The sequence below is a fragment of the Grus americana genome, chromosome 16 (assembly GCF_028858705.1).
Source record: "Grus americana isolate bGruAme1 chromosome 16, bGruAme1.mat, whole genome shotgun sequence".
In the NCBI taxonomy this organism is placed as follows: Eukaryota; Metazoa; Chordata; class Aves; order Gruiformes; family Gruidae; genus Grus; species Grus americana.
The window spans coordinates 13,480,961-13,494,531 of NC_072867.1; the positions used below are offsets into that span (position 1 = coordinate 13,480,961).

Genomic DNA, 13,571 nt, shown 5'->3' on the forward strand with positions numbered 1-13,571 from the left:
CTCTCATCTAAATTGCAGTTGGCTTGGAAGAAGTTGGCTGAGGGGGTTGCGTGGGGCGGCTGAGGCACAGCTACCTGCCCTCGTGTGGGAATGCGCAGCCGGAGCATCACGAGGATGCACGTGCGACCGCCTGGTCAGAGGTGCTCGGTCGGACCTCGTGGGGACCTGGGAGTCCTTGAGCTGGACCACGTGGTGAGCTAAGCGTCCTGCTCGAGGCTGTCCCACACCTTTGGCTTGTGAAGACTCAATCCTGCTGCTGGCAGGTGTTGCTGAGGGTGTGGGAGCTCCGCTTTCCCCACCCAGACAGTCTGCTCTTCCCGTGGCCTCTGTTGTTGTGATGGGTTTTCTCCCTCCCCACCTGTATGACAGAGGGAATATATCAGCTGGCCCTGTATGTGTTTTTTCTAGCTGCCTGGCGGCAGATTTAGTCCTACAAACCCTCTGGTTTCTCTCTTTAACAGGTCTCATTTTGCCCAGTCTCCCACTCTAGCTATCATTAGCTGTAAAGGGGTTGCTGAAACCTCTGACAAACCTTAGCATTGGCTATAAATAATTCACTTCAACGCCTGTGGTTTTTGATATTACTTGCTCTCAAAGGCATTTTATTGTCTGTCTGTACCTGTGGGGGCTGGAGACTTTTTTTTTTTTAAAAAAAAGCCTTAATTTTGGATACAATTTCCCTCTAAACCATCTCAGCCAGAGGAAATAAACAGCTGCAGCGAGGCTATCATTTATCTTGGTTCTGTTTCCAAGAGACAGCAAAAGCCAGTTTTCCAGCCTGGTTATGTTGTTTGGCCCCGTGAGGTAGGGAACAATATTTGTGGATGGGAGCAAAATTTAAAATGTGCCTTTGGGAAGTTGGTGGGAACTGGCTCAGAGTCGCCGCTGGTGTTTTGAGCCCTTGGTGCAGGAGGCACATCTTCATGAAGTCAGTGTGGGTTTGCTGGATGTTGCAGAAGAGCTTTCGTACCTTCTGCTGCTCAGCTGATGGACAAGAGGGAAGGTTCGAAGAGCCGGGGGGGGTTGTGCTGCTTTGAGGTTGTTCTGCTCTGAAGGGCCGGGCAGTGTGCTCCTGAGGTGGGTTGATGGGTTGGGTCGGTCCTCTTTGACCTCCCGAGAGGGTTGTATTTTGTCCATTGATTTGGCTTCAGCAAAGTAAAGAAGATAACGGTAAGATCCATTTAGATCTCATTAGAGCTGCTCTTACAAACCCCAGGGGTAGCTCAGGATGTCTTGTTTGTTCCTCCTTCCCAGGAGAGAGATGCTCTCAGCTTCCTCTGTACCCAACTAGCAGTCAACCCCTTTTTTTCAGCCCATCTCATGCTCAGCTGGTTCTGGTGTAGGTATAACATAGCAGAAGATGTTTTCCCAGGTCCCAGTGACCCGCACGCGCTGGAGCGAGTCGCAGGTGCCCTGCGCTTGCTGTAGGATTTGAGCTGTTCTTACCTGGCTGACAGCCCGTGTGAGTCTGCTGAGGAAACAGTGAATGAGTAATGCCGCTCTGCAGCTGGTAGGGTGCGATTAGTTTGTCAGATTAGTAATAAACCAAAGGTCTAATCTTGGGTTATCTTGGTTTTTCTGGAGTCAGACCTGCCCAAAGCAGAGCTGTGCACGGATGGCTGGATGGCGGGGCAAACCCTGGGCACCCAGCCTCGGTGCGTCAGCAGATCTCACGCCGCTCCACCGCTTTTAAGTAGTTTAGTGTTTGTGGCGAAGGACTCCGGGTGAGGACTAACCTGCCCCACTTCATAATTAACGCTGGCATTTGGTTTATTTCATTTAATCATGCATAACTCACATGCAATTAAAAACAGTCTTTCCCTTCAGCAAAGTAGGAATTTCTGGAATAAACCAGCCAGGTGGGAACTATTTGGAAAATGCAGCAAAACCCCAAACTCGGTGTAGCGGGAGGGTTTTTCAGGCAGGGCTATTTTTACACTGACAGCAACGTCACGGCTGTATAAAAGTCTGTTGTAAAGAGCTCGCTGCAGGTGTGGATGTAAAGCGTGAAAGGTGTGAAGGCTTCAAGCAAGAGCGTTTGTGTTTGCAGCCAGGACAGGCTGAGCGGGTTGCGTTGGGCAAAACGATCTCGGGAGCGGCTGGAAATTCCAGTGGATAAAGTTAATAGCAGTTCCAATGGATGTGGAAATGGAAATAAAATAGCACCCTATAACACTGCAGCTGCTTTCCCCGGCGTGGCCCCTGCCTTGCTGCAAGTAACTGCCTTTGTAAAGCTGAGTGTTGCTCTTATCTTAAAAATACATGGGTGGGTTTTTTTTTTCTGAGCGTAGCAGCCGTGTCGAGTTGTGTTGGGTTCCTGACAACTGCAGAGGTTTCAGAGCTGTCCTGTGTCAATTAGCAGCTTCTTGGTAATACGGCCTTAAAAGAAAAAAAAAAAAAGTGAAAATAAATAAATCTGATTTTTAATTGCCTTGGTACAGCAGAACCTTGGGTGTTGGAATATTTTAACACCTGCCCAGCTCAACAGTTGCTTATTGTTACTGGGTTTTACAGCAGAGCCCAAAATGTCGGCGTGCAGCTGCGGGCGGCAGGGTTTGCACAAGGGGTTGGGACAAGCCAGCAGGAAACTTGAGAGGTGCCAGGAGATATTTCTAGGCTTGCTGAGAAAAGTTGAGGATCATTCAGTGTGAAAGTGTTTGCAGGTGAAGCGAGCTGTGCTCCAATGCCAAATGTAAGAGCTGTTCTTCTCTGAAAAGTTTGCTGTGCGTGCGTTCGCTCTCTCGTAGGCTGGAGATTGGAGCGGCAGAGGCAGTGCCAGAGCCTCCCCGCTCTCCCGTCCCCTTTTTTTGCTGGGGAGGAAGAAGAGGACGAGCCAGATTCTGTTTCTGTGTGTCAGCAGCAAAGCTGCTGCCCGAATCCCAGCGCCGGCCACCTGTGCCAAACCCACAGCCCAGCAGAGTTTGGCCTGCGCGAGCTTGGTGCCTGCTGTTGGTGTTTAAATAATAAATTAAAAAAGACACACACACACCACCCCCCCCCCCCATATCTTGCTTCCCGGGAGCAGGGTTGAGTTTGCCGCAGTGCTGCAGGGGAGGCAGAGGGCTTTGCTCGGAGGTGGTGCCCCGAGAAGGTGGCTTTCACCGGGCTGCCTCCTCTCTCTGGATGCGGTCCAGAGCCTTTGCAGCCGCTGGGAAGAGTCCCGCTGGCCTCAGAGGGCTCTGGGTCCGTCCCTTTTTGTCATCCTCTCCCAGATATTTCATTAGCTAGGTAAAAATTAACGTCAACAGTTGCGGTTTGTGGGTGGGGGCCAAACGATGCCCAAGACCCCCTGTCTTTTATGCTTGCTCTTGACAAAACGCATCCCCTCTCTTCCTTCCCTTCAAGTAGCTTTGAAGCTGTTTAGTTTGTCAGTGTTCTGTAACTGGGGAGGATGCTTCACCACGCAGCTCAGGAGAACTTGAACAATCTTGTTTAAGGGAGGAAAAAAAAAAAAAGCGCCATGGTTTTTTCCAAGCTTTGAATCTTCTGTGCTTCATTTTATTTTTATTTTTTTTAAGAGACACTTCTGCCTGAAGTGTTAAAAACACACCCTTGGAGCTGCTGCAGCAAAGCTGATCCTTGGGCATAGTAAAAGGTATTTTTGTAGGATCCCTTTACAATTCCCCCAGGAGAATTCTGCTAGGAAAAATAGAGCTACAAAAAAAGTTTTACATTTGTTTTAAAAAAAGCAAAGCCCAATTTCCAGGTATTACTAACTGCATCGTATTTAACAGGTGAAGGATATTTGAGCCCGACGTGACTCGTCGGTGCAGTTGCTATCACTGGATAATGTGCTTTTACAGCTTGCCAGGTCTGTGTCAGGGACGTGCAACTACATGTGGCCAGTTTCTTTCCTCCCCCATCCTGGAAAAATAAATCCCTACTGTCTAGCCACGGAGGAGTATGCATTTTTTTCCCCGGCGTATAATCTTTGGTATTCCTATAGAAGATGCTAAAAATAAACAGTGGTGCAGGTACCTTTGACTAAATAACCCAAACGTGGCAGAAGGGAGCTCTGCCCAGTCTTAGGGGCCGCAGCAGGATTTATGGGCCAGACTGGAGGATTTTTTGGGCTTTGGCTTGTTCTGGCCAGCCCTACCCACGTGGCACGACAGAGAACGCTCAAACCCGCAGCCTCATTCGCTTTGCCCTGGTGTAGGGACAGCCACCCACCGCGTGTGGTGGGACAGGAGATGGCAACGGGGCTTTCCAGGTGACGTGGCGGCGGTGTTGAGGAGGGGGGCAGCGGGGTGGGCTGTCGGGCTTGGAGGATGGTGGTGATGCTGCACCCCACGTCCTGCTCCCCCAGGTGACGCCTGGTTCTGCCTGCGTGCAGCGAACGCTCCAGGAGATGCACCGTACCTGAGCTATGGAGCTGTGCCTCCTGCATCTGCAAAGACCCGAGATGTTTGAGTTCAGGGCCACCTGGCCTCCCTTCGTGCGTTCTTCTGGGAAACAGGCAGAAGTCGAGCCCTCTGTCCTCCTCGAGTGGCTGCAGGCATAGAGCAGGGGAGGTCAGAAGTGGTTTGTTTTCTAATGGCTCCTTTCTCTTTCTCCCCAGATCTCAGGAGCTGCACCTGAGAACCGAGGCGCATTCCTATCTCTCTGACCTGGCCAAGCCGTCGGACTTGGAGTTCATTGAAACCAAGAGACCGCGCCTGGATCTGCTGCAGGACCCGCTGATGCGGCACTCGCCTCTCCTGAACCAGAGCCAGCAGGGAGGGACAGAGGATCTCTCAAAGGTAAGGGGGCAACAGCTCGGGATGCTGGCTGGGGGTGCAGTCTGCGTTTTGGGATCCCCTTGGCTTGTGCAGAGCTACTTTTACGGCTCTGAGCTGCTACTGAGATCAGTGTAGATGGCGGTTCCTGATGCATCAAACAGTGTTTCGGGGTGTTGGGTGATAATTCGCCGAGATGGGATGACCTCTTTTGGAGAAACAGAAGCGTATCAGCTTTCCCCATAACTGTTACAGTCACGGGCTTGCATTTACTGGGCTATAAGATGCACCGGAACAATTTGGAAGCTCCTGTAGGCTGAATTAGGGATGGTCGCATCTGGCTTTTCTGGATACTGTGCCCTGATTTGATTCTTACTTCACCTTTCTCATTTATTGCATCTCTTTATTTAATACTGGTGTTTGGAGGGTTTGAATCGGTCGCTGGTGGTTCTTTAATATAATCTTCCGAGGAAAGCCTCCCTTGTCCTAGTCTCATTTAACAGAGCAAATTGTTTACTTGCAATTGTCCCCTCTGCACATGTGATAAATGTTGCAAAGAGAAATCCCTTGCTCGTGTGCCTATTTGGTTGTCCTTTCACGCTCTGTTGGGGTAAATTGTATTTGATTTTACCTCGAGCTTGGACATATTCCTGGTTGGCAGGAAAGTCTTGCTGGGTAAACGGGCTGGGAGCAGCTGGCTTGCGCTGCCAACGCGAGCTCCAGCGCTGTGAGCACCGAGGGTTAATGCGGCTGCAGGCTGGGCTTTGGACGTGTCTGAGCCCTCGGTGAAATGAAAAGGGAGTCGGCGTCCTTACCTGGGACCACAGGATGGTTTGCTGTATCGCTGGGGGAGCTGACTGAAATAACACGTGGGCAAAAAAGCTCTGGCTCGAGAGTGCCGGGATATTCAGACATCTCTTATCTGTACAGCCTTACTCGAGCCAGGTCAGAGGGATCTCATGTGGGAAGGACATTTAATTTTGGGGTAGTTCAGATGCCAAGGGAGGCCTGGCTGGATCTCCTGGAGGAGAGGGCTGCAGGGACTGCCAGTTAGGAATGGTGAGCTGGTGCTGGAAGGGATGGAGCAGCTCTTTTTTAAGACCTATGTTGGAACTCTCAGACCATGAGAAATGCACCAGACACATCAGCTTGCTCTCCTTTAGCTCTTGATAGTGTGTTGCCTTGGAAGAGGTGCCTCCAAGGTGCTGTGGCGATGGTGTGACCAGCCAAGAGTCTGCTCTCCGTGCCACCAGGATGTGTTGTGGTGGCTCTGAACCATAGACTATACTTGAGGAATGCTGGGCTGGGTGGCTGATGGGGAAAATAAACTGCTGGCCATGAAACAAAAAATATCCCTCTCCAAAGACGTGAGGAAACCAGGACAGCTTTTCTGTCTGCACATTATTTCCATCAGCAGTTCTGTTCTGCTTCTCACCGGAAAACCACGTATTGTCTCAGCTATTTGTTTCTAATAGGCAAAGCCGCTCTTGAGGCATTAGTTGGTGAGTTCAGGGGCTGCATTTGCTGCTTGGTCTGTGACACATTTCCAAGAATTACATGCATTTTATAGGGCTTAAAACATTTGTTAATGAAAGAGAGAGCGAGAGAAAGCTGCGAGATACAATTCAGTGAGACAAGATTATGCTTTTAGTGGAGCCATTTGTAACTTCAGGGTCTGGAAGAAAGAAAAAAAAAATGTGGTGTTCCTCACTGGTGAGAGCCTAAATGGAGCTGGGATTAGTTGCTCAAAACTAGCAGGGGCTGTTTCCAGAGTGGGTTTGATGGAGCTCACTGCAAGACCGGGATGATCTCAGTGCTGCTCGAGTGGTTAGGAGCAGAAGGCAAGTCTGGGGTGTAGGATCACCACTCTGAAGGTATAGCTGCCTTTGCAGCTGGAAAATTGGTTAATAGTGGTCTTTTGTTTTTTTTTCTTGAGCAGTCATCCTCAGACTAGTCTATAAACTGCTTGTGGACGTTAAGGTTGTGGTAAAGCTCCTGCAGTTGATCTGTGCATTGCCCTGAGCCCCAGCGTGTTGGAGGAACTGTTCTGTGTGTGCTGGTCCAGAGGAAACGTCAAGAGCTGAGAGTGCTCTTAGGCCACAAGCTCTGGACACTTGCGTATCTGGGCTATTTACACACGTAAAACTACTTCTTGCATCCACGCTAAGCCAGCTAGTTGAATTCGGCACTGGGCTCTGGTGGTGTAAATCACCATCTAGAACAGCTGACAAAGACCTTCCAGAGGTCATGACTGCCATCAGCTCCTCTGCCTGGCTGATGTGACCTCCTAAAAAACCACGTCACGATGCAGCCTGTCCTGATGGCTAATCCCCACTCTCCTCCATCACTGCGGACGTTGGCCTACGCTTCACTTCTAGCAGCACCGTGTTTTTCCTGCTTGCTCAGCATGTCCTCTGTTCTCAGGGGTTCTTCTGCAAGCTTCCTCCCTTCCCTGCAAGTGCTTTGCAAGGTGGGTGCAGAGCCAAAGGTCTCTGCTCACCTGCGAGCTGCGCGTGGACCACAGTGGTGGCACACACGTGGTGGCAGGACGTGCGTCCCGGAGCGGTGGCACACGCGTGGCGGCAGGACGTGTGTCCCAGTGACCAGAGCTGCAGAGAGAAATTTGCTGTTCCATCTGTGCTGCTGACTCAGTGCCTGACGGAGTCGTTCGATACTTTATCTAGGGCAGCTTTGCAAGCCGGGTGAGCTCTTTGGGCGAGATGCACCATGTGAGCCCAGTATTACTAAACACACTGGCGATAGTTTAGACAGAGTATCCTAGGAGTTGTTTGCTTACCCCTTACCCCATTCCATGTTGTTGCAGTCACTGTGTGGGGAGGAGCTCAATGTACTCATCCAAGTAACAGCGCTGGGACTGCGTTTTGTGGTGATTTTGCAGATTGAGCTAATTTTTGCACAGTGAAGAGCTTCACGAACCCTCAGTGAAAAGGGTAGGGATTTGCTGATACACTCGGGTGCCAGCCTGACTGTCCCAAGGGATGTAACTGTGGTGCAGCAGCAATGGATGTTGCTTTCAGGCAGTGGGTACCTGTTGGTCTCTACTTTCAGAGCAGCGGTGGAGCTGAGATGCAGAATCAGGTCTGTGGTGGTGTGAGTGTAGCACATCCCTGAAAACCACCGGTTCCATCGGCTTTCCCGACCTTCAAGACCGGGGAGAGACGTTAACACCATTCCTGCACATTTCCGAGGCCTTTGTTTTGGGCCATAACCTGTGCTGTGAGCACAGATGAGGTAATTGATGTGCCAAGTCCTGGTAACAGGCTCCAGAGCTTTTTCCCATTACCACCACCAGAAGAGAAGTGGATCTCTTAGGTCTTTTATTCACCGTCTCCCTCTCCCAAACCTGGGGTAAGCTGGGCCCCTTTACCCTGTTCAGGATCACTGCAGCCTTGCTCCAAGTGAGGCTTGGTTTGTGAGGGGAGGCAACGTCTTCTATTAGATCAGCGTGTTACAGCTGGAGAAAACAGACACGCTTTTGGGCAGCGTGCCTTTCAAAAGCAGCAGCTTTACAGCTAACTCTCAGTTGGTCTAGTAAAAGATAATACCTTTCCTTGCGAACCTCGCATTGCTCGTATCCTCGAATGCTGGTGTTTCTTCTCAAGCCAGGAAAGAGAAGGCTGTTTTCTTGCCTGCTTTGCCCCCCTGTGAGCATCTTTTTCTCTGCGAGAGGGGTTGCTGTGGCATTGCTGCAGCGCATGTAGTCCTGTGCTCCTGCTGCTGGATGTGGCTCCAGCAAGCTCGGTCTGCTGGGGGAGAAATGAAATCTCCCCGTGCCCTCTGTGCCAGCGTGGGCTGGCGCTGCATCCGAGGAGGTGCTCCCTTGAGCTGGCTGAGAATAACCAGGCAAAACTAAAGCAGGACTGTTTTTTCAATCACTGCAAGGATGTGAGATTTGCTGGAAGAGCTGCCGTGGTGCAGATTTGCTGGGTGTGCTCTTGGCAGAGATGCAGGAGCTGGTTCCCAGGACCCTCGGTGGCTTCTGCTTTCTTTCCGATAGAGAAAGTCATGGACCTTCATCACGTAACAGCAGATAGGAGTAAACCAGACGGCTCCAGAGCAGGCCAGTAAAGCATCTGCACCATCCCCTGTCTCTGCGCATACGTGCGCAGCTGGTGCTGCGTGTGATCCTGCCCCGTAGGGACGGTGAGCGCGGTCTGTCTGGTCGAGCAGCGCCTGCTCTCCCCTCTCCAGAGCTGGAGGTTAGTCCTGCCTCTCCCATCTCTTCTTATTCCCATTATGCTTCCACTTGTTCTTCTTCCCATTTCTGAGACTGCTTTTCCACCACATACGTGGTTTGCTGCTCCTTCCTATAGGATGTGAGTCAGTCGTGATCTGCATTTAGTCCCCTTGCAAGGGCTGGCTGGCTGCACTTACGCGTAGCCTATTGCTCCAGCAGGAATATGCTTACGGGGAGCCATGTAATCCCACGGGTACGGGGCTGGGTGGAGGCTTAGGAAACCTGAACCTTGCTGCCATCTGCCCTGGCAGGCTGCTGGTCACCGGGTAAGTCTCTTCCCCTTTCTGTATCTCAGATTTCCCCATCTGTACAAGGGACAATGCCACTTCCCTCCTTTGTAAAATAATTAACAACTATTGATGGAAAAAGGCTATTAAGAAGCCATGTGTTTGTTAGGACTTGGACTGTGCTTTACATTGTTGAAGGGGTTTAATTTCTTCCCTTTCTGCATGAGTGTTTTTGTTGTGTTAGGGACTGAAACCTGGAATAAGTAAAGGGAAGGGAGGACTCTTGGAAAAGACCAAGGCCAGGAAATATGTATAGCAAAGCAGAAATTAGGGGAAAGGGTATTTTGCTTTGATGCATGTTAATGTAGCTTTAAAAGCAATTAATTGAAAATGGAGGAATTAACACGTTTAAAATGCCTTTTTAATGATGCATTGAAGCCAGCAGCATACACGCCAAATTTCACACTGGCTGCCCGTTCCAGAGCCCAATTGACAATAAACTCCTGGAAAACAGGCTGTGGGATGGAAAGGCTCTTGGCTAGCCTGCTAACTCCTGCCCCGGCCGCAGGCTGGCAGAGCACCAAGGACGACCGAAAGGCCTTTCGGGAGCCCTGCTTCCTCCTCGCCGCGCTGGCCGGTGCTTTGGCAGTGCTGTCCCCCTGCTCCATCCCTTGCCGAATGTGCAGGGGGGAGAGGAGTGGAATCTGGGGACTCCGGCAGCGGGGTTTGCCCTGGCACGGGGAGGGATGCTCGGAGGGGCAGTGCCGCAGCTCCCAGCATGGATATCTGGGCTGGCTGGTAAATCACCAGTGGTGTCTCTGCTCCGTGGCTTTGTTATGGGAACATTGATCTGTTGCTGGGATTAACCTCTCAGAGTTTCCAGTGGGTTGGTCTCGCAGTTATTAATGAAACTGGCTGGAACTTGTGTTGACCTTGGCAAAGCCTCCAGTTGGCTTGGAGGTAACTGGCAAAAGCGTGATCTCTAATTGAGTAATCCAGTGCTGGGGAGAGGGAGTGGAGGGGGTGGAAACACAGCAGTGCTTTGAACTGGGAGAGCTGCATCTCTCCGACGGGATGCGTAGGAGTGGAGCACTCAGAAAGGCGCTGAGCACAGCGGCCGCCGAGGGAATTAGCAAGCAAAAGCGAGGCGGCATCTCGGTTCCTGCACCCCGGGCTTCCTCTTGTAGAAACCAGCCCTGAATTCCAGCGCCTCCCCGTGATTTATTGCTGCAGAACAATAGCACAGAGGGGCTGGAGGACGAAACAAAGCTGTGAGCGTCGGCCGTCCCTGGGCGCGTGTCCTCCTGTAGCCTCTCAGTCTGCGGTGTGGATCGCACTGCGAGCTCCCTTCCCTGCCGGAGGCTGTTTTTCACTTGGGAAAAAGAGCTCTGCGCTCATTACTGGGGCTTTTGATGAACATCTGCGAGCAGGGACCCAACGACAGTGCAGGGCTGTCCTCCTTGGCCGTGCGTCTCTGCTGCAGGAGAGGGAGTGACTTCCTTGGCCAGCTGTGGCTGTGCCCACATCTGGTGGGGAGGGGGTGGCTGCAGGGGACCCCTGTGGGATGCCTGGGCAGAAGGGATCCTGCGGAGCAGGCAGGAGGCACCGATGGAGAGGGGACGTGCTGATGCTGCCAGCGCCCTGCTCGCTCCGGGTTAACCGAAAGCCGAGTGAGATGCAGAGCTCGGTGCCAGTCCATGGCTTGACCAGCCCTGTGAGAGGAGAAATGCCTCAAATGACTTGCCCTAAGAAGAAGAATAATTGTCACCCTGTGAAAGGTGGAATGCCACAAAAATCCTGCCATGAGAAGAATAATTCTCGCCCTAAGGACTGCAGGGTGCTCAATGCAAAGCCCGCACACGCTGTGTGGCCTCCCAGCTGCTTCTTGGAGGAGCAAACTTCTATGGAAGTGGCTCTAACCTCAGGTCTGAGCAGTAAAATGCAACAACTTTAGTGGGTACAAACGCACCTACGTCTTTCCTGCTTTTGTCCTCTTTCCCCTGCAGCGAACAGCGTTTCTTATTAACTCTCTTTGCAGCCGCCTTGGCCGGGAGGCAGGCTGGCCTTTCCCCGCGGTCCCGAGGTTGGTGATGCGGTTGGGCGCCCATCAGGAGCGAGCGGCGTGGGGTTGTTGAGTTCAGCAGCTGTAGGAGGATCCTCCTGCGACGTGTTCGCCATCCACCCATCTGCCGTGCGGTTGCTCACGCTGTCGAGTTGTGCCTGATAAAAATCTGATTGCAAAAAACGATTCGGTGGGGTGGGGGAGGGACTTTACGTTAGGGCAGCAATGATTCAAAGCTATTTCTGGGAAGATGAGGGAGATGTTGGCATTCTCTGTCATTCCAAACATATTTAAAAGCTGAAATATTTGCATTGTTCACGTTGTCACAGCGCAAACACTTCTGGCTGGATTTCTCCCTTCCCCTGCTCCGAAGATCATTTCCAAATCGCAGGAGGATGAGCGTGAGTGCGTCGACCCCCTTGCTCACCTGTGCGTGAACGTACACCTTCGGGAGCGTGCGTCTGCCTTGTGCAAGCAGTCTGGCTCTTGTGGCGCACCCGGGAGTTTATTGCATCGCCCGTTGTGTCGCGGCCGTGCCAGGATGGCTGCGAGGGCTTGTCAGCAGCCCGTGCCGTGCACCAGCTTGGGACGGGAAGCCAAGGGAACAAACAGCCTGAGGAGTGTTGTATCTGGAATGGGATGCTCTGTCCCAATCACGGACTCATACTGGTTTAATTTGAAAACCAGATGCTGTTAGGCATTGGGTAGTCCTTGTGAGATGTTCGGCTCCTCCAGCCAACCCTGGGGCAGGGGGGTAAAGGGAAGGAGCGCTGGGATTGACAAGACGACTGATTTTTGTTCCATCTTTCAGCTGAAATTCCTACGGCTGAAGAACTGAACTATGGCCCTAGAGACTCAGGCACGGCAAGGAAAGCCCTCGTGGGCTGTGGAAACACTCTGGAGGCAGGATGTAAAAACTGAGCGTGACCTTCCCCGAGCCACCTGCAGCTCGGCTCTCCCCTGCCCCGGCTGCTCCAGCCCACGGTGGTCCCCGAGCCGTGGAGAGCGGGGGCCGAGGCTCAGCGCCGCTGGAAAACCGACGGGTGAACTGATGGTTCCTCAAGCGCAGGTTGTTGTTTTGCACTTCTTCGGCTCGTTTGTGGTGATCGACATCCAAAACAACCTTTTAAATTGCCTTTCAAGCTATAGCGGTGGAGAAGGGCGGCGTGATAAGGCTGGCTGCTTCTCGGGAGCCTGCTTCATCATTTACATAATTGGACTTTTCTGTTCCGTTCAGTCAATATTACAAGGCTCGCGCAGTGCGACATCTCACCTGATCTGCTTGAGGGAAAGAAAGTCCCTTGACTTTGCGTGCCTCGCCCCTGTTAATTGGAAGAAATATTGCCAGCTTTTTCTGCTCGCAACAGAGCAGTGTTGCGAGCTGGTTGTGCTGCGTGGATTCATGGAGATTTTTCTTCTCCATCTTTGAAGTGTTTGTACGTGTCATGTGTATCTTTAATAGCAAGGATTCTTATGTGCCCCGTTATGTCCTGGAAATAGAGGAGAGCAAAGCTAGTTTGCTGTGTACCTTTGTCAGTCCTCAGGTGGGACTTAGGAAATGGGGCTGGTGTGGCAGGAACTGGCACCGGTCTCCTGTGCATCGCTTCAAAGCACAGGGACGGTGCAGGGTGAGGAGGGCTGTGCCGGCCACCGCTGCTGTCCACCTGCGGTCAGTCCGGTTTTGCATATTTGTGGTTAAAAAAGAAACCCTCACCTGGAATAAATTTTCAGGGAGGAATTCAGTCCTGGTACCAAGAGTGATGTCCTGGCTTTTTTTTCTTCTCCCCCTGCGGTTTCAGCCTGATCTGGGTTTCTTCTCTTCCCCTCGTCATCTGGGAGGGGGTGTGGGTGCTGCTGGGTGCAGAGCATTGCTCCAGCTCCTGCCGGATCCAGGTGTGCTCCAGGATGGGATTTGTGATTCCTCCCTCTTCCATGTGATCTGGCCAGTTAGTGCAGGTGACAAAGCAGTGGGAGGTTGTTAGCAATTCACAAGCACCTACGTCTTCTCGCAGGTGAACTCTGCCTCCCTCCTTGTTCGGCATCCCTGCACGCCTCTCCTCGCCCAGGGTCTTTCTGGGGAGGGCGAGGAGTTTGGTGGGAGCAGCTTCTGGGTTGTCTTCTCCGTGAACGTACGGCACTGAGCACATTTTTGGTGCTGTACTTTTCCATCGTTCTGAAATGCAGCCCATCCACAGTTCTGACTCACGCAACGAAAGCCAGTGAGTTGTGACACTGATCAGATTAATTTTGCGTGCTGTGTTTTGAGGAGGAGGGTATTTCATGCTAAAGCCTTCCTTCCCAGCGCT

At 51.9% G+C, this 13,571-nt stretch overlaps 1 protein-coding gene across 13 annotated transcripts in view; it reads left to right on the plus strand.

Annotated features, from left to right (window-relative positions):
- Positions 1–13,571, plus strand: part of NCOR2 (nuclear receptor corepressor 2) — a 255,422-nt gene that overhangs the window by 95,041 nt on the left and 146,810 nt on the right. For all 13 annotated transcript variants that reach the window (XM_054843763.1, XM_054843759.1, XM_054843769.1 and 10 more), the window contains exon 4: positions 4,562–4,742. In XM_054843763.1, the coding sequence (XP_054699738.1) occupies positions 4,562–4,742 (181 nt within the window). The remainder of the gene's footprint in view (positions 1–4,561; positions 4,743–13,571) is intronic.